Source organism: Cynoglossus semilaevis, chromosome 11, assembly GCF_000523025.1.
Source record: "Cynoglossus semilaevis isolate Cse_v1.0 chromosome 11, Cse_v1.0, whole genome shotgun sequence".
In the NCBI taxonomy this organism is placed as follows: Eukaryota; Metazoa; Chordata; class Actinopteri; order Pleuronectiformes; family Cynoglossidae; genus Cynoglossus; species Cynoglossus semilaevis.
Window position 1 is genome coordinate 13,035,917 of NC_024317.1, and position 19,384 is coordinate 13,055,300.

At 38.3% G+C, this 19,384-nt stretch overlaps 4 protein-coding genes across 8 annotated transcripts; 2 read left to right on the forward strand and 2 right to left on the reverse strand.

Annotated features, from left to right (window-relative positions):
• Positions 1-758: 758 nt before the first annotated feature.
• ubap1 (ubiquitin associated protein 1) lies at positions 759-7,961 on the reverse strand. 2 transcript variants are annotated; one of them, XM_017036690.2, is made up of 9 exons: positions 7,759-7,961; positions 7,173-7,414; positions 6,380-6,433; positions 5,536-5,596; positions 4,719-4,843; positions 3,401-4,183; positions 3,150-3,308; positions 2,654-2,755; positions 759-2,110 (listed from the first exon to the last, which is right to left on the reverse strand). In XM_017036690.2, exons 4-9 carry the CDS (start codon positions 5,573-5,575, stop codon positions 1,970-1,972), a joined length of 1,350 nt encoding a protein of 449 aa, XP_016892179.1. In that variant the 5' UTR covers positions 5,576-5,596; positions 6,380-6,433; positions 7,173-7,414; positions 7,759-7,961; the 3' UTR covers positions 759-1,969. The 2 variants fall into 2 exon arrangements, with proteins under 2 accessions (XP_016892179.1, XP_008318888.1); XM_008320666.3 differs by lacking the exon at positions 6,380-6,433.
• Positions 7,962-9,266: 1,305 nt separating this feature from the next.
• ube2r2 (ubiquitin-conjugating enzyme E2R 2) lies at positions 9,267-14,364 on the forward strand. Its single transcript, XM_008320670.3, has 6 exons — positions 9,267-9,813; positions 10,847-11,035; positions 11,225-11,311; positions 11,424-11,521; positions 12,065-12,199; positions 12,567-14,364. The coding sequence occupies exons 2-6, from the start codon at positions 10,859-10,861 to the stop codon at positions 12,850-12,852; spliced, it is 783 nt and encodes a 260-aa protein (XP_008318892.1). The 5' UTR covers positions 9,267-9,813; positions 10,847-10,858; the 3' UTR covers positions 12,853-14,364.
• Positions 12,265-16,646, reverse strand: nudt2 (nudix (nucleoside diphosphate linked moiety X)-type motif 2). 3 transcript variants are annotated; one of them, XM_008320668.3, is made up of 4 exons: positions 16,339-16,646; positions 15,589-15,726; positions 15,094-15,428; positions 12,265-12,832 (listed from the first exon to the last, which is right to left on the reverse strand). In XM_008320668.3, the coding sequence occupies exons 2-3, from the start codon at positions 15,713-15,715 to the stop codon at positions 15,106-15,108; spliced, it is 450 nt and encodes a 149-aa protein (XP_008318890.1). In that variant the 5' UTR covers positions 15,716-15,726; positions 16,339-16,646; the 3' UTR covers positions 12,265-12,832; positions 15,094-15,105. The 3 variants fall into 3 exon arrangements, with proteins under 3 accessions (XP_008318890.1, XP_008318891.1, XP_008318889.1); XM_008320669.3 differs by lacking the exon at positions 12,265-12,832 and having other exon boundaries at positions 14,839-15,428; positions 16,300-16,611; XM_008320667.3 differs by lacking the exon at positions 12,265-12,832 and having other exon boundaries at positions 14,839-15,428; positions 16,339-16,600.
• Positions 16,647-16,960: 314 nt separating this feature from the next.
• rfesd (Rieske (Fe-S) domain containing) lies at positions 16,961-19,266 on the forward strand. Of its 2 annotated transcripts, none has more exons than XM_008320671.3 (4): positions 16,961-17,113; positions 17,298-17,463; positions 17,730-17,764; positions 18,386-19,266. In XM_008320671.3, exons 2-4 carry the CDS (start codon positions 17,310-17,312, stop codon positions 18,674-18,676), a joined length of 480 nt encoding a protein of 159 aa, XP_008318893.1. In that variant the 5' UTR covers positions 16,961-17,113; positions 17,298-17,309; the 3' UTR covers positions 18,677-19,266. The 2 variants fall into 2 exon arrangements, with proteins under 2 accessions (XP_008318893.1, XP_016892390.1); XM_017036901.2 differs by having other exon boundaries at positions 16,982-17,103.
• The last annotated feature ends 118 nt before the right edge of the window (positions 19,267-19,384 follow it).

Below are 19,384 nucleotides of genomic sequence, written 5' to 3' on the forward strand. Positions count from 1 at the left end.
CTGCCACATCCTAATAGCTTCATTACAGCTATAGAAACCATCAATATTAGATAACTCATGTAGCCAACTAACGCCAACTAACGCACTAAAGCAACACACAGCTGCTACATAATGTACATCAAAAAGCATCATTGTGTGAAAGTGATTTATTGTCACTGTGACATAGCACACAACTGCATACAATAAAATGCAATCTCTGCCTTTAACCCATCATCTTACTGAACAGGGGGCAGCTTAAGGTGAGTTTCAAGGGAGTGTCTGATAGGACCATGCTAACTACACCTCAGTGGCAACTGGTGGCCTCAAACCTGCAACCTTCTGCCGAAGTTTTTCAGATAAGTGTATGCCTATGTAGTAGTATACTCCAATCAATTGTTTCAAATGCTGAACTGGGCTCTAATAGGACCAGTATTAATATTAGTTCATTATCTGTGACCTGAGTGTGGAGGTTTTATAAGGAGAAATGTTTCTTTAAACATCTGTGTGAGGATTGGGCCAAATAAACATTTAAGTCTGAGGTTAACACAAGTGAAACCAGATCAGAGAGCTCTACAGAATTGAAGGTCATTTATTTTGGCAAATAGATTAATTGAGGCATCAAAGGAAAGAAAGTGATAAGTGAAAGTGGACTACTTGTCACTGTGACACAGCACACCACTGCACACAAGGAAATGTGACCTCTGCTTTTAACCCATCACCAAAGTGAACAGTGGGCAGCTTTAAGCTAATTTCAACCAATAAAGAGGAAAGTGGGGAGGGATGGTCAAAAGGGAATTTATTGTAAGTGTTCTAATAAACTGTGTAAAAACAATGTGACAACCACTGATGAACAGAAATGCCAAAGGTGAATTTATTTCAGACTTAGAACAGTATCACAGTCAACATTTGGTTGTGTTGTGTTGTTTCAAATGATTCTGGGCCTGTGTGCAACAATTTAAAGCCACATGTAAAGTTGCCCCTCAAGAGTCAGTGTTTATCTGACTCTTGAGGGGCGCAAACATGAATTTGGGAGCCACGGATAAAACAGCCAACTTGAGCCTTTTTTAAGAAAATGCACATTGTAGAATACTGATGAGATGTCATGCTCCTTCAGGGAAGTGGGTAGTTCTGCCACTATCTTTGTAACTTTTTCCTACAGATGAAGCTTAAGGATAACAATAAGAATTGGCATTTGGCTTTAGAGTATTCAGGAATATATTATTATTATTATTATTAAACTCCAAACATTTTGAACAGAAGGATAAGAGACTGCAACTTACCCATTACATGATGCATGTGCATCCAGGGTGGCCCAGGAGGAAGGATCTAATATGTAGTTCCAAAGACAGAAATCAAAGCAATTGTATTTTACACATGAAAAAGTGCTCAAAGAAACAAAAAAGACACAATTAAACAGAAGAACCCATTTTAAAAAAAGAAGATCACCGTAGCAGGTCACTGAAGCTTTTTTATGTTGGTTGTTATGTATGAAGACAGCCTCCTTAAGACCCACTCTCCCGTCAACATTCTTCGGTTCCAACAAGCTTATTATTGGGGAATTCCAATAGTTTTAACTGGTCTTACTGTAACCTGTCCATTGCCACCAGCCTCTGGACCTAAATCTGTTATCAACAGTCAAATACACAATCCCAACCAAAAGCAAACCAGAGCAGCATTTAAATGCCACTCCACACTTGAAGCACTTCACTCTACCACTTCTTTGAGTAACTAAGCAATACAAAATCCCGGAGCCTAACCCTGGGAGAAGAAAAGAGACTTCAGGAGGGACTCCTTTCAGTTGAGGCACAAAGTCTTTAGGAAGTGTTGATACACAAAACGTTTTAGCAGAGATATGCAACTTTATTCCAGTGTGCCTCTTCCAGGGCCTGGGCAAAGTCAAGGTGTGTTTTGATAGAGTATTAAGACGGAAAAAGGGCTCCTGGATGGTTGTGGTAAGGAAAGCACTGATGTGGACTATGGTTGGCTTGGCTCAACTTGCTGCAGCACGGGTCATCAGGTCCTCAAGAGCTTTTTCCTGATCATTGTTGTGGACCAGCAACACTTCTTTGATGGCATCCCGCTCAAATCCCATTTCACCAAATCTGGTCATAAGTTCAAGAAACTGCAACGCCTGTTTAGGAAAAGGGAAATAATACAAGGCTAAAAACCAAACCTTGATGTGGATGAATAACAGATTTACTGTACTTGTTCGGTTATCATATTCAAGTGTTTTACTCATTACTGCATCACACACAAATACTGTATGTCATCATGTGTAGGGTTGCCAATTATTTTCTCAGCTCAGTACGAGACATGCATGTTTTCATATAAAGTGTCCTGTTATTCATTGATTCCATTAACAATTTACAGGATATTTTTGTTCTCACATTCAATTTAATATTTCCAGGGACGGTTGGCAACCCTAATTACGCAGCATAGTAGTAATTGCATGGGGCAAATATTTCAGGAAACGATACGATTTTGCACAAGCCTAGTAAACATACATATACATACACACACACACACACACACACATTTTTCCACATCCAGTTCATCTGACAAAAAAGTTGCAGTCAATTCGAGAAGTAATTTAAATTACATCACCACATTGAGGAAGACACACACACACACACACACACACACTCTCTCTCTAAACATTCTAAACATATTTCACCTTTTCCTCAGAACACTGGTACATCTCTAAACACTCCTCCACAGCACTTGCATCAAAGCCTCGATCACAGAGACGTCCAGATAAAATAAGATAATCCAGAACCTGAAACCGACAAAACACATCACAAAATATTCATGCTTGGACATTATTCAATACTAGAAAAAAATAACAGAATGTAAAAAAAAAACCCTCCGGTTTTACAGATTGATTATGGTTCAAAAATGTCATTTTGTCAGCTCAAAACAAAGCCACTGTATTTTTTTCCCATAATTATGAGAGAAAATTGAACAAACAATCTAAAACATCAGTGTTCTTGAAATGCTAGGGCACATTCTAGCTGTAATCAAAGGTATTAGGGCATAGGAGTCTAGAGCAGATTTTTGTAGAATTTTACAAAATTTGTATTTTTCTCTGCACACAAACAATATACTAAACAACTGATATGGGACACACAAATGACCCAGATTTCCCAGCAACGATGTTGAGTAAATCTTACCTGCTCTATGTTCTGCCCTTGTCTCTGCATAGCACGTAAGACATCCTCGTAGGAATAACCCATACCTACAAGGGTTTCGACACACTGACGTTCATTGGGAGTCATGCTGAGCAGGGCACCACCACACGGCAAACTAGAAGAACCTAGCCCTGTGTTAGCCTGGAAAAGACAAAAAACATTATTTCCTATCCTAAATTGCTGTGCTAGACAATTTATACTGGGTGTTAGAAATGAATGTGTGATGTATTTACTGGTTTCTGTGTGTCACTCCTGATGAGGCTCTGTGATTCAGAAGCAATGATAACATGAGTCTTGGGTATGGTTGGTGGACCCCCATTAGACAGGTTCTCACTGAAAGCAGGGATAGGTACGGGTAGTTTACTGTATCTCAGAGGCTCTGGATCACCGGAATCAGACAGCTTGGGAAAAGTTAGAGAGCGGATGTTACAGGGTCGGTCATCTACTTCCAATCCCGCTCTCCCAGGATGCCCTACCCTGTCCATGTTTAATAAGTCAACCAAGCCATTAGGTTTGTGGGAAAAGCCTGTTTTGGATTGGTGGCTGGTGATGGCGCTGGGTGGTGATGGGCTATTTGCACGAGACCCTGACTCTGATACCGATGATGGAGGCTGAGGTTGAGGTTGGCTCTGAAGAATGTTCCTAAGCTCCTCTTTATCATCCAATGTTTTCAGCTCCAGCTTGTCAAAGGGGTCCTCTTCCCGCTCAAAGTCAGCTAAGTTGAGGTTGTGTAAATGAGTAGTACTCGGCTGGGTTTTTCTAGGACCTAAGCTTGGGGCTGGCAGTGGAGTGAGAATGGCATTATGGCTCAGCCCCACCAGGACGGGGTTTAATGCTGGTGGTGGAGGATCCTGGTTGTCTGTAGCAGGCATGGTTGTGTTTTCTCCACCCCCATCATTGTCCTGAGCCTGATCCGAACAGTCCCGAGCCTCTGCCTCCAGCATGGCCGCTTTTTTTTCAGCATTGGCCAGTTCAAGTCCCCATTGTACACTTCTCCTCTCCAGAGAAAAGTCATACTTTTCAAAACCATGGCCAGGAAGATGCAAAAAGGAAACAAAACAAACAGATTTAATCATTTTATATTTCTGTGAAACTATAATTGTAATTAACAGTCAGACTTTTTAACTAAGATTTATGAATATGAATTATAATTAATTATATTTGAAGTTGCAACAATAAGATTACGGTAACAGTATTTTTATTCTTACCAATAATACACCCACTGTCATGATGACACACACCTCTAAATAGATATACAATAGATATACATCGAGGCCAGCAAGGCCTTCCCTGCTGACCTAAACAGTATCAGAATCAGTTACTTATTTGTCGATATATTTATCATGAATATTTATGTATTTAGACAGAACACTCTGTTCTCATCAGTCACATTCTAAGCTTTTCTCCAGATTGCACTGCTTCCAGTCGCATATACTTCAGTTTTTTGTCCAATCATATTTCAGCCTCAGGTGTTGCCAGGATGAAGAAATCTGCCCTAAAGCCTTCAGAATGGTGCGGGCGCTGGGAGCCTGAAATTAAAGTCCATCTTACCTCTGTGTTTATCAACAAAGAGCGACAGTCAGGCAGGCAGAAACCAACAGGAAGCCCCACTTTGGCTGGGCAGCAGAATTTTTCATTAATCTTGAAGGGAACATCTTCAAGGTAGCTTATGGGTCCTGTGACCATAAAACAGGAAAAACAGTTGAGTAGACAAAACCTACATTTACAGCTCAAAAACAGCACAGTCAAAGACCATGTATGATAATGGACAATGCAATAATGTCCTAATATTAATTATTTACATCAGGTAACATTCTCCTAACAACTTTATAGCTTTATGATTGAGGTAAATTTGTAGTTAGTAGTAGTAGAAGGATATAGACCAGGGAGCAGCAAGCCATGAGCAAAATAACTTTTGGTGAGGGAAAAGAAAAACACAACAAAAGGCTTTTTACTCAAAAAAGGGCACAGCATTAATATTCATATTATATTAATATTCATATTAATGAATATTAATGCTATTAATGCTGAGTTCATTTGCACCTATGAATGCTGACTCGTTAAGCTGTGATAGATTCATGTTTCCTACTTCCCAAACTCAATAAATTCTTACCAAAAACTGTTTTGTATTACCAACATTACAAGCTGTAGATACTTGGCGAGTAATGAAAAAAAGGGGTGTGAGGGTCGGGGAGGTTTATCTCTGTTCATTTCTGGAAAACAAAAAATTCTGATGACGTTTATTCGGGGTATTAGGATGATTATGTTTATTTTTCTTAGTTTTTAATGGATTTTTACCCCTACCACTCAGAGGCTTTAGTGCTGTCATTGAAAATAATCAGGTACTGTATAACTAGTATACACTTACCATTGTTGTATGCATCTGATCCAGACTTCCCCGCAGCCATTTAGAGACTCTAAAAACAGATCTGAGAACATACCACACACACACACACACACAGGAATAAAACAGTGTTTTCCAATAGTTTACCTTATAACTGCGCTCAGAAACACAGAAATTAGAACAGTAACTAATCACATGACTGCTGGAATAATTGCAATATATCATAGTGCTGTAATAACTGTCCCCTTATTTAACTATTACAACGCTCTTCAATTTCCCTGAAGATTTCATGCCTACTTCCCAAATGAATTTCACATCACATTTTGTGGTCATGCATCAATGGCTAACATTATTTAACACACACGTCATTGTGTTCCCAACTGCTTACAAATAATGTTGTTATATCTATAGTGCATGGCCACCATGGTCAGAAGGAAAGTTAATAATTCAACACAAAGTTCGGTAAAAGGATTACTTTTTTAGTTTTTTTTTTTTTTTTAAAAACACTTCTACTTCTGGTAACCAGATAGCTCAGTGAAAAACGTGTAAATGCCAAGCAATGCGCAATTTAATACATTTTGGTTTCTTTAATCAGAAATAATGATAAATCGCATTTAGAAGTCATTATATATGATTTGTTATTATGTGATTTTGAATATTGCACTGTCTAATAAGAGATTGTTTGCGGGGTATTGTATTAAAAATGTAAGATTAATTTGATTTTATTTAATGTGCTTTATACAGTTTTTAAATGGCTGCTGCCTTTCGTGGATCTCCTTGTTACAGATACTTTTAATGTCAAAGGGATTCCTGGTTAAATAAAAGTAAAATAAGTACAACATTGTTGACTATAAAAACAGACACTTACTGCATGTAACAGCAACCAGGTTCCTATTGGACAATCTACAGTTGGAACGCACCTCTGTATATGCCACAAGATAATATCAAATGTGAAATGCATATCAGATGCAACAAATTATGCATAAAAAACTAGGGGCTACGAATGCAGTTGTATTAGAGGTGCACGTACAAATAACACAATATTGTTAAATGCCCTCCTTAACATCATTTATCATTTACAGGCCCTCCTTATCAGTAACAGTATGTAAATGTCTTAAGTTGATTAAGACAGTGTAAACAAACACGGCTCTATAAGAACCTTTTAACTGGGCTGATCTCTTGATGTGTTAACCCAGACAGGATAAACGATAATGACATTAACAATAGAGTACAAAAAACCGTTGGCAGTCTGTGAGAATTTTTGAATGCGTAGTTTTAATATGAAATATCAATAAGAAAGAAAACGTAATTGGTTGAGTATCAAATTAGCATTGCGCTTAACTACTGCTACTATTACTTTAGCCAACAACTGCTAACAGCGAACTATCCGCAAAGAAACTGTAAGGATGGAGCGGCGTCACAAATGACATCGTTACTGCGTTGTCGTATAGCAGTGTAACGTTGTATGGGTTTCTTTCCTTGGCCACAGACATTACTAAACCGTGTTTATTATTTAGAGCCAGCCCTGTAAGCTTCCACTGAGGCCTGGCTCTGACGCGATGAAGCTGTTTAAGACAGACCGCTTCGTTCGCTGCCACCGCCCCTGAAACAACGCGCATTCCCAGTGTTATTAAACCTAAATGTATGTTGTGTCCTCTTACCTGGATCTGCTATGTCGTTGTTTACCAAAATCCAGGTGACGTCGTGTCAAAATGGCACTCAAGTACGACTGTTCACACAACAACTTTTATTTATTTTGAAGTCTCTCTCCGGCTTGGCCGTGGGCGGCCATCTTGATTTGTCAAGTTCCCTTTCCACTGCTTCCTGTCTGACGTCATTCCCCTCCGTAACGTCAGGAGAAAGCACCTCTACTGTCTGCTGTGTGACTGAGAACTCTCCACATCTACAGCATTAGATTAAAAAAATGAATAGAACACAAATAACAAACCAAATTAAAACTAATTTGTAATATCATTTAATTTCAATTGTATTTACGTTTAACACAGACGTATATATACAAATATATATATATAATATTTGAGCTATGCACTGATCTACTTGCCCCTGAAGAAGGAAGATGTTAGAACAAATTAAGGCTATGTTAACTACATAGACCAAAAAAATATTTTCATGGTTCTGGAATATTTAACCTAGTAAACCTAGTTAAAAAAAATCTACAGCCTGTTGATGCTAAGATGACACTAAGTTGCAGAGAAGATAAAGAGACACAACTCTTAGAATACCAACCTCATTTTCAAATTAAGTCCATGTAATGGTACATCTTTCACAATGTACTGAAGAGTTTTTGAGATAGCCCTTAGTTTGGCAATATGTTGGAGCTTGGTGCTAATGGTACACTAATGTTGTAATAGTTGAAGTGCCACATTTTGGTTATTCCATCCTGATATGCTTACAGTGTTTAATGCAGCTTTCAGATTAAGGAAATTGATTATGTTACATGGAAATAAGATCAATTTTAACACGTTAACTGATTCATGAATCACATCAAAGCCACTTCAAGGCCACAAAATACTCAGAAGTAAAATTTGAATAACACTAAAGGACATTATGTGATAATTTTCTTACCAACATTGCTGAGCTCTTCATGGCAGATGATGTTCATTATGTAGTGTCTATGAAGATTCTCAGTCATTCAGGTCATGGTCAAGGTTGAAGAGTTCTAGAACTGAAGAAGCCTCTTAGATGAGAGGCGAAACGTCTTCTTGAGGAAATTTTGTGTCCAGTTGCCTAATGGAACTCTCTTAAACCTTCATTATGTAGCCCTACTGTTCAGCTTCACCCAGCACCTCAAAAATCCAAAACAAAAACCAACCACTAATGTAGCTAGCATTTAAATACTCTCCGCGAGGTTACACTTATGTAATTATTTCCTATTTCTGGCCGATTAAATTCTTATTCCAGTATGGATTCCTAGCACACATATATGTGTTTTATGTAGGGCTAATAATACATAGATAATATATTGTATTGAGTATATTCCATAGCTTTCTTACAGCTTTACATATAGTTACTTTCTATAACATTATCATGCCTAAGGAATTCGAATTTGTGATTGACGCTTTGTTACAAGGTGTACAGGGAAAGTGTCTGGTTATTACCTATGGAAGCATATTGCTGCCACACTGAGCAGGGAAAGTGTCTGGTTATTACCTACGGAAGCATATTGCTGCCACACTGAGAAAAAAACCTTATCACGTAATAACGTAAAACTTATCACTTAATTACGCGATACTAAGCCCCCATTTTTTTCTCAGTGTGGCTGCAATATGCTTCTGTAATTACCTCACTAATTTCTCTTGACTAACAAAATAAAAGTGGTGTTATTTAGAAGGCTGCAGAGATTCTATCCATCAACTTACAATGAATTAAAAAACACGATTTTATAGCTAATCATATTTACCCCTAATTCTCAATGTTATGGAGAGAGATGTTGAAAGGAAGCTTAATATATATAAAAAAACATAAATGTATTTTATCATCCGAATTTTATATTCAAATATCTAAATTTTAAAAGAAAAAAGCAGACAAACAGATTTCTTAGAACTGACAGTGTTTTTTAAACAGAACATCTCCTACAAATAAAAACAACTGTTAATACGTATAACGTATTTGTGAATTTTACAAAATTTGTTTTCCCTAGCTACATACAGTTGTATACTTCATTTTTTGCAATTTTGTTTTGCAGTTATATTTTTATGTATAAAGTGCCCGTTTCATAATCTCGGGAGCGCGCACGCTGTAGACGTGCTGCTGTACGTCCCTCAGATAGGCGCAGTAATAGCCGGAAGCATCGATGAGGGAAAAATAAAAATCGATCAAATCCAAGTTTTTTCTGTAAGTGTAGACCTGTAAGTGATTTTTAAAACGATCACAGACCGGACTTGGTCGGGGGCTGTCCTGACAGCAGACAAAAGAAAGAAAGAGAGGAACAGGAGGTGTGTTTTTTTATAGACAAGCTGCTCGGCAGGGGTTTAGAAGACGTGTGGAGAAGTTGAAACCGGCAGAGGGCAGATAAACAAACACAAACAGCAACAGAGAGACACAGAGACACACAAACACGTTAGGAGCGGTGTCTGTCCTCTGTGGAGCATAAAGAGCCTGACGACACCGTGACTTCCACTGAGAGCTGCTCCATGCCCACTGTCAACACAAGGACTGAAGAGAAGGCAGCCCAACAGCATCAGCCATAGCCTCCTGTCAGCCTCGGCACACTGCCAGGTTAACATGAAGTCAGCTTAGCCTTCACATCCCAGCTTCACACCACACAGCAAAGAGACACAGGTAAACACTTCTCACACGTTTGCGTCTTCTTGCCTGAAAGGGTAGATAATTCAGGACTGTTTCTAAAATATATCAAAAGAATCATGCAAAATAAATCAATTCAGCCATTTTTATTTGCCACTAGCAGTGTATAATGGCAGTTTCATTAAATACTATACAAGAATTAGACAGCGCCATCCACAGCTATAGAGTTGAGTCCCAAGAGACAAAACTGGAAGTCCTTGGCTGTTACAGGAAGTGTCTTGTTTGGTACTTGTATCATTTTCCCAAGAGTACCATGATCTAAATAACATATTTACAGACTTTTGGTATATAATCGTGATTTAAGTTTTGTTAATTCAGACTGTATTAACAGCAAAAATAGATCTGTGAGTTGGAGGACAAACATGAGAGGACGTCAGGTTTGATGGCATTAATGTGAGCATTGGCATCAGTAAGCTGATGTTTTCAGTAGTGTTCAGTGATGTAGAGTGACTGTGATTTTGAAATAGGTCTTTAAAAAACTGCAGGACGGGATTGTCAAAGCTATTTTCGTTCACACGCTACATGCCACAGGGTAGAACTTTAGAATCGTCTCTTTATTACATCTGAAGAACCTGTTATTGATGAACAACAAGCTCAACCTATTTCCTCTCTATGAATGTATGTACTAAGGATACAAGTAGACTTTATCCAGTAATAAAATAGATAAAAATCAGTTTGTCTTCACAGAGTTTTCTACATGTTACAAAATAAATAAAACCCCATTTGTTTTGGATTTGGTGAAAAGATATTTCTAGCTTTTTGTCTTTTAAACTTGTTTATTAAACTTAAATGTAAAATGATTAACTTGCAGGCGGTTGTTTGCCTGTGGTCGCACTACGCTATTGACACTTGCCTGGAAGTTTCATTTGCATATTGTTATTGCTGAATCTATTAGAATCGTGAATGTAACATGAATTTCTCATGTAACAATGTTTTTTATTACTACTCCTCCTATCCTCTGACTTTGTCCATGTTCACCACTTAACCACTTCTTGGCCACTGATGTCAGAGTGGGATCGCCATGGCTCACCAGGTAACCCCTAGTTCCCAGAAGGCTTTGATGATGGAGCTGAAGTCTCTGCAGGAACAGCCAGTGGAAGGTTTTCGCATTACTTTGGTTGAGGAATCCGACCTCTATAACTGGGAAGTGGCCATCTTTGGGCCGCCAAACACTCTGTATCAGGGAGGCTACTTTAAGGTGAGCAATATCAAACAGAAGAGCTCATACTACTATATCAAAGCATCGTACTGCAGAAGTGAAAAAGCACCTTGATTTTACTAAATTCTCAAACTTGTTGACACAATGTGCTTACTGAACAAAAAAAAACTCATAAATGGCATGCATCACATTGAAAACAGTCTGCTGATGTCGATTTTTTTTCTCCAGGCTCACGTCAAGTTTCCTCTGGACTACCCATACTCTCCACCAACATTTCGTTTTCTTACAAAGATGTGGCACCCCAACATTTATGAGGTGAGACTTTTTGTTTTAGTTCCCATATGTCAGTTATTTCCTGAAAAAAAAAATCACACCAAATTTATAACACATTTTATAGTAATTTCAAGTCAATGTGTTCTCTCTACAGAACGGAGATGTTTGCATCTCTATCCTGCATCCCCCAGTGGACGACCCTCAGAGTGGAGAGCTGCCCTCAGAGAGGTGGAACCCCACACAGAACATCAGGTCTGTTCTACCAAATAAACACAACTGCAAAGTAGTGTAAAGTGTAGGAAAATATTGATACGCCAATATTTACACCAATATTGCACTGTCAATTAAATTTCCTACAATTAAATGATATAAATGTTGACTCTAGTGAGCAGTGATTGGGTCCCATCACAATTGCATTTAGGTGAAAGTTGGACTTTGTTCCACTCTGCCTTCCCATTGACATACTTTAAAAAAATATGGTACACAGGCATACTGTTTGTTTCACCTGTGTAACCATATGTTACACACCTTGGCAAGACTGTGAAAATCTGTAGTCACTTCTCAAATTTGCCTCCGTCAACATTAACTTACTGAAGTTGACAATAAGTTATAGGGTAAGACTGTGGTGTTGCTCAGCATGAGCTGTCTGGCTTCAAAACACAGTAATCAAACTAGTAGTAATCAACAGGAGATGCAATGAAGGTGTCTATAGTTTTGTGCTGTGGAAGTGAGTCAGTAACATTACGAAAAGAACACAGGCTTTATTTTGATTTGTCAATGTGTGTCTACTTTCAGAACTATCCTGCTTAGTGTTATCTCACTGCTCAACGAACCCAACACCTTCTCTCCAGCAAACGTCGACGCTTCTGTTATGTTTCGCAAATGGAGAGATAGCAAAGGCAAGGACAAGGAGTACGCAGAAATCATCAGGTAATAAGAGTTGATGTACAGATGGAGCTCCGCTGTAGTTACTCCAAATACATACATACATCATGTACTCCCATTAAGTTTTATTGGATTTATGAAACTATGATGCCCAGGCAGCCAACAGTACAACAAACTTGTCAGAGGCAAACTTTGTTGTAAGATAATTTAACTGAATAATTCAAACACTATAGTACATTGTTTTATTATATAAAGTTTGTCCTAGGAGTCTCAAGTTTATTCCATTGATATTTTACATGACCACCAACCTTTTACAAACAAAACCACTGTCATTGTATTCAATATAATGTTGTCTAATTGTATACACATTAGATCTTAAACACTGACATTGAGTTGATACATTTTTACCCAGGAAGCAGGTGTTGTCAACAGCAGCTGAGGCAGAGCAAGATGGCGTCAAAGTGCCGACCACATTAGCAGAGTACTGCATTCAGACCAGAGTTCCATCCCAAGGCAGCAGTTCAGACCTCCTCTACGATGACCTATATGACATGGAGGAGGACGAGGACGAGGACGAGGACGACGATAGTGAGCTGGAATCAGTGGGCGAGGCAGGAGGGATTAGCGCGATGGAGTATGATGGCACGCCTGGCAGACACTACGACGACCAGGATGACTCTGGAAATGAAGATTTGTGATGATCTGGATCAGACCTTTCCCGACCGTACCCACAACTCCTTTTTCCCCCCTCAATGTGTTCAGTTACATTTTTATACGTACATGTTTGTTTTTTGGAGAATGGCTTGATCAGATTTTCTGGACATTTTGTGGTAGGAGACGTCAAGGTCATACTCAAAAACTGTACGTGTGTTTATGTGCACGTGTTCACTGCCTGCGTGTGTGTATGCCAGTCTAGTCTGTTTGTGCATATTTGCACACTCGTTAGGGTCAAAGTCTACTGCCACGACGGTTCCATCAGTTACAAACTAGTGTCATAAATTGGTCAGACAATATCTCTCTCTCTCTCTCTCTCTCTCAACATACATTATAAAGGCAAAAGTATTGGGTCACTCATCTTAATCATGAAGTTCATTGACTATATTTCTTTGAGCTACAGTTATTGCACAGAGAGTGCAATAACTGGCCTTGTGCAAATACAGAGCAGTCACTTTATTAATTGTCCAGCTCTTCAATAAATTGACCGACTGTGATTGGGTTACCTGTTACCTGAAGTGTTGTACAACTTGGTGTTACTATTTAACAGTTTGGCTTGTGCTTGTACCCTCTAAAAACTGGCAGCGATGCCAAGTTATCCTGGAGTTTATAACAATGCTGCCATTGACGTTTCAGGGTTCTCTTGTTCTGTTGTGCAGTTTATTTCAGGCATGTGGAGAATATCTATTTGGACCCAGCTCATATCTATAAATCAACTGTGATAATTGCTAAGGTCTGACCGACTTATGAATAATGCCTATGCATTTAAACCATGACGCATTAAGACCATGTCCAGTGTGTTAGTGACCCAAAACATTGCCTTGTTAATGTACATAACAAGTAATTATTGTTTTCCATTGAAGGCAGTTTTTAATTATGAAATTTTGATTTGGTGTTTCTACTAATTACCTTGATTACAGCTTAGGGAGGTAGCCTTTGACTTACATGAAACATAAAACATTTCCTGAATGTCTGAAAGTGCCAGCAAGTGGCGTGTGTCTCACAAGCTCAAGCTGGACTTTACTTCTCACCCGGATCCTCTACAGTTTTTCTTGACTTTGGCAATCAATTTATATTTTTGAACTGTGCAGCAGGACCGCGCTAATGCACGGACAACATTGAGTTGCGACAATGGAATGAAACTTTATAACAGCTATTGCACAAGGAGAAGATAAGTGTGTCCACATATACTGTACTTATTACAAGATGGAAACTATGTGTCCACTGAGGACGGGTCTTTGAGTTTGACAGCCACTTGGTCTCATCGTAATGTCTTCATGTTTTGCTGTTTCATTTTTATGCGTTCTTAATGCAGTTCTGTCTTCATTGGCATGTTGCTTTTATGGTCTCAGATGGTTTAGAGTATCTGGAGAGAAGACACTTTGCTGTTTGGCCTATTTTTTTATATAAGATGATTGGATGACATTACCTTCCTTATAATTTCCTTGAGCAACTTGAGATGTTTTGGGGCAATTAAAATCAAGGACCTTCTCTTAGCGTCGCCTCCTTGACTTCTGTCTTTAAGTAGAATCTCAAGTCTCTAGAACATTAGACTGATCAGAAAAAAAGTTGTGTTTTTTTTCACTTTGAATAGTACTAGTAGTGTTTAGCATCATAAACTATTTGAATATTCAATTGATGTGTTCATGGTGTTGGTGAATGGTGGGTACAGACCTTTCAGAGCCTGGCAGATTTACAATAATTGGAGGTTACCATTGCCAATTTAAATGAATGTCTACTAAAGTTCCTCAACCCAGCAGTGAACACCTTTTCGAATGTCATGAGCAAAACAGATTTAAACAACACCAAAGTTGGGGAGGAGAGGGAGCTGTACACAGTAAACAGTGTTTAAATACACTAATTCAAAACTCTAGAGTTCTTGAACTTGTGTTTTTTAACACTGGTCAGAGGATGGGTCTTAGTTAGGTAACATGACACAATTGAATGTCACAATTCACCACCACTTTAAATGTCTGTATTGCACAGGTTTTTATTTGCTCCAGGTACCACCCAGGTATGAGAAGACAGACAGAACTGTTTACAACTGTGTAGAAACTGACAGCTTAAAGCTACAAGTTTGACCTCTGAACCTAAAGATTCCACCTGGATAATTCTATATACCATATAAGCCTAATTCCCTCAATCATAGCAGCGTGTGCCATGACAGGGTAGTCATTTTCGACCTAATAGATATATTGTTCTTAAGACAATCAGGTTTCCTTTACCTTTCCATCTGCTCACTTTTTGTCCTTTTGAATCTGTAAGTGTCCGTGGGCAGCTCTCAGTGTGTCCTGCAGGCTCTGGTACTGGGCCAGACTGCAGGCTTCCTCCAGCCCGGCCCAGCGATAGTCCTGGTGCTCATCGGACAGAGTCACCGAAGTACCTGGGTCTTTGAGTTCGGCCAGCCAGTACAATACCTGCTTGGGTTTGCCTCGTACCTCGTAGTTCAAATTCCATACAAAGTTGTCAATTATCCCCAAGTGCTCTGCCTTCAGCCCTGCCTCCTCTTCTGTCTCTCTCAGGGCTGTGGTGAGGTCATCTTCACCTGGGTCTACATGACCTGTGAGTAAAACAGTGAGAAATAAAAAAAAAACTTTTTGTTTTTTCCATTTTACTTTGTTTCATTTTTTTCTTGATTAATAAAGAATTTTGTTTAGTTTAACAACAAATAAATTGTAATAAACAACATGTCATCAAAATGGCTAAATTTGTATTACTACCTTTGGGTGGTGTCCAGTGGTGTTCTCCATATGAGGTCTGCAGTAGCAGGTACTCAATGTTGTCTGGTGGAGGAACACAGCCAGTGAGGCGTCTAAAGATTATAAAACCACAAGCCCGCAGTGCCATCTCCCTGTCTACTGTAATGCACACAGATACAGTTAATGGTAGAGAACCATAATATAGGAACATAAAATGTGGGTGAGCTTTTTATAATGGGGACTAGGTACAAGTTTAAGTACTGTTGTATTATTAAACATAATATTACCTTTTTTGTTGTTCTGTTTTGTATTTATCTTACGTATATTTTAAATATTTTAATACATTTATTTAGATTCTGTATTTTGCTTTCAAGGTTATTTAAAGGGAAGTTCAACAGGAAGGTAAATCAAGACAAAGGTAAATTTGCTGTCCAATATGTGCATTAAATGCAATAAGTTTTAACAGTCAGTAAATAGCCGTGTTAAAAAATCCTGTATTTTCTGTTACTGTCTAAAATAATCCATAATTTCCAAAATAAAACAGCCTTTGCAAATAACGATACCACGGACCTAAATTCAGACAGTGTTAAAGCATGATAGCTTAGCATATATTCCCTTCGCCGTTTAAACATTTGACATTAACAGCAGTCGGTTACTTTGGTGGGTTGAGTATCTATTCTTTTGTTATACAAGAAGCCTGCAGTTAGCATTTTAATATAATAAAACATTCACCAATGTTTGTAGAGCAAATGCAAAGCGTCACAAACTCACATTCAGTGTCCACATAGGATTGAGGTGCGCATCACAGAAATACGTCCGATAGGTTTTCTGTCTAAAGCGTTCCGGAACCTGGTTTCTTTTTAAATAAAATACCAATTATCTACTGAATTTTACAGTATAAAATCACTATTTATTTTTCTCAATTCTTTATTTGTAGATAATCTTTATGATATTTTCCTACTGCACCAAAAGGTGGCTTCTGCGAGCAGGGCTGTTCAAGCATGAATATGTCTCTATTTCACAGTATTTCATAGTAGGGCGCGCCCTGTGAGGCAGCATGTGTCAGTTACAAATACTCAAACTATTTTTTTTCATTACAATAATTTCCCCCAGTGTGGGATTAATTAAAGTCTATCTTAATTTATACTTGCCTAGGGGCTTTGGAGTAATTCATACAAATTTAGTGCAAATCACAAACATTTTAGCTTACTGTATTTTCCAACTTCTTAAAAAGTAACAAATTACAAATCAAATAAGTTCTAATAAAATTATTATTCGAATTAAAACATTTCTAAATACACATCAGCTAACATTCAATCAATTCAAACTAAAACAATTTCTTGTCAGAGATACTTAACATTTTCCTCTTAATGAAATAGCTGTTACGTCTGCCAGAGTCAGATAAGTGTGTGTCTGTGAAGATAGCACAGATGACCCACCTCACCTCTTTTTTGCTTCTCTTTCGTCCGTCAGTAGATGTTTGCCCTGACAAAGGAATACATGGTGTGTGAGGAATCGTAAACTCACATTCTCAAGGTAAATCCAGGTATGTATACCTGTGTTGTCCTCATCTATAATGACATCAAGTATTTGGTGTCTTTATAGATTTATATTTATTAGATTTATATTTATTTATTTAATTATTTTTTTCTTATTCATCCCACAATGGGTAAATTCATACTATGAGGCTCAGCAACCCACACATGATGCCACTTCTTCCTTTACTGCAGAACTACTGTACAATGGAGAAGGAACAGCCAACAGGAGGACTTCACTTTGTTGGCAAAAAAGATGATCTGGTTGCAGCAAAGCGCTCTTTTAGAACACTGGAGGACCGGGATGTTCTGATCGTTTCCCATGAGGGGGTCTTCTATGCTTTAGATTCTTACTGCTATCGTGAGTACAGTGCCTTACAATGCTTAACCCAAAAAGAGAGAAAATGAATAAATATAATCATATCACAATTTTACTTCATCATGCATTTTATGAAGAATAATCGAGGTTATTACTCTCACCTCACTACATAGAAAGAGCCACCATTTCCGAGCCATTGGCTAAAAAGACTTCAATTAAATAGCTATGAAAAAGTACAAAAGTATCACTGTAACAAAATCAAAGCTCTGTGAACAGTAACACACACGGTTCTTCCTCTGCCTTAGCAGATGCTGGAGGAAAGCTGGACCATGGAGACATTGAGGTAAGGTTTAAACCTGACTAAGGAGAATATGATCACGTCCAAAGTTAAAAATGCAAAAACCAAACTAGTGCATTGTGAAGAGATGGGTTCAGAGTGAATGATCAAGATTCAGAAGACAAGACCTCACTGCTGGGATTTCTTGAACAAGGGTTTTATGTTCAATCATTTTGCAATATCTGTACTATGTATAACTACTGTATGACCTGCTGCTTTGAGTGACGTTTGTTAACGTATGATCAATTCGTAAAGTTAATAACTCCATTAAACAACAAAACAAATTAATGAACAAAAAATAAAAATGAAGACTAAAAAGTAGATATAACATCAGATGTAACATCCCACAAATTTTAATTGCAAGCTTTGTTCTAATTAGCCAGAATGAGATGTGAAACTGTTGGAAAATATAATTAAAGGGCTCAAAGGTAACTAAGAAGTTTGAAGATTTTGTGATAAAAACAGACCCAGCTGCTAATGCTCTGAAACATCAAAAATGTTTGAACATAAGTGAGGACATCAAAGCTTCAGAATATTAGTATAATTTGAATCCGTTTCTGCCAGGTTGCCCAGCTTCCTTGCTTTATCACCTCATGTCCACTTTACTTCAACTTCCTAAACCTATAGGAATTTGATGGCAAGCTGTGCATCATTTGTCCTAAACACAAATACAAGATCTCCTTGGCCAAAGGTGAGTGTTTGTCCAAGGCCAAGGACCCCTCGCAGGACTCGGCTCTACCCAGATGGTACTCCAAAGGTGTGAAGCAGAGGACACACCTGGTAACTGAGATCAACGGTGATATCTACGTCAAGCTGTCCACGGAGCCCGGCTGGCTCGAGTCCGATTATTACCAGGGTGAAAAGGGCAAAAGGACAAGAGCCATTGCTGCCACAGATGAGGAGAAGAGCGAATCCTGATAGTAGAAATTCACAGATTATTTTCCAGTGGTGATTTAAAAATGTTAATCTTTTTGATGTTATGTTGAGATTGTGGCTGAGCTGCTTGAATGTTTATTTATCACAGTTAAAACAAATGGATATAAACAGCGTCATATTCATGTTCATGGTTCTTTGAACTGTATTCAAACTGTCCTCACACAAAATGCGAAGGACAAGGAGGAAGGTTAAAAAAGAAAACCCTCAAATATGTACTTGGCATTTCCATTATTTGCCTTTAGTCTAATAATAAATAAATTACACCAAAATCAACTGTAAGTGCATGAATCCGTTGAAGTTTTTGCCAGTTTAAATGGCACGTGATGCCAATGTTGCAAAGTTTCTCAGTGAAGACATTAAGATCTATTCATTGTCCCTTGGACACACACAGTGTCCTTGCAACAGGTTTGCATCTTGTCCCAGAATCAGAGTACGAGAAAAAGTTGCAGTACAGGAATAATCACACGCGCACACACACACACACACACGAGGGTTAACACAGTTATGTAGTTGGCTAATTATTTTTTTCCTTTTGTGTTTTTAAGAAGAATTAAATGAAAATGTTTGATATGTTATTTGAACAAAGGTGTTTTCATTTGTAAAACGTGTTTCTGTGACATTCTGTTCTTTTTAAACATTGTTGGTCATGTGGGGCCAAGTTCAATTCAGTTCACCTACATTCTTACTGCT

Excerpts from the sequence above, each read along its gene's own strand:
- ubap1 (XM_008320666.3), bottom strand. The coding sequence starts at position 5,575 with ATGGCTGCGGGGAAGTCTGGATCAGATGCATACAACAATG. Across the intron at positions 4,184-4,718 it reads CTTTGTTGATAAACACAGAG|TATGACTTTTCTCTGGAGAG; the intron begins GTAAGATGGACT and ends GGTTTTGAAAAG. Across the intron at positions 2,111-2,653 it reads ACCAGTGTTCTGAGGAAAAG|GCGTTGCAGTTTCTTGAACT; the intron begins GTGAAATATGTT and ends TTTCCTAAACAG.
- ube2r2 (XM_008320670.3), top strand. The coding sequence starts at position 10,859 with ATGGCTCACCAGGTAACCCCTAGTTCCCAGAAGGCTTTGATGATGGAG. Across the intron at positions 11,036-11,224 it reads ATCAGGGAGGCTACTTTAAG|GCTCACGTCAAGTTTCCTCT; the intron begins GTGAGCAATATC and ends TTTTTTCTCCAG. Across the intron at positions 11,312-11,423 it reads GGCACCCCAACATTTATGAG|AACGGAGATGTTTGCATCTC; the intron begins GTGAGACTTTTT and ends TTCTCTCTACAG.
- nudt2 (XM_008320668.3), bottom strand. The coding sequence starts at position 15,715 with ATGGCACTGCGGGCTTGTGGTTTTATAATCTTTAGACGCCTCACTGGC. Across the intron at positions 15,429-15,588 it reads CCACTGGACACCACCCAAAG|GTCATGTAGACCCAGGTGAA; the intron begins GTAGTAATACAA and ends TTTTACTCACAG.
- rfesd (XM_008320671.3), top strand. The coding sequence starts at position 17,310 with ATGGAGAAGGAACAGCCAACAGGAGGACTTCACTTTGTTGGCAAAAAA. Across the intron at positions 17,464-17,729 it reads TTTAGATTCTTACTGCTATC|ATGCTGGAGGAAAGCTGGAC; the intron begins GTGAGTACAGTG and ends CTGCCTTAGCAG. Across the intron at positions 17,765-18,385 it reads TGGACCATGGAGACATTGAG|GAATTTGATGGCAAGCTGTG; the intron begins GTAAGGTTTAAA and ends CTAAACCTATAG.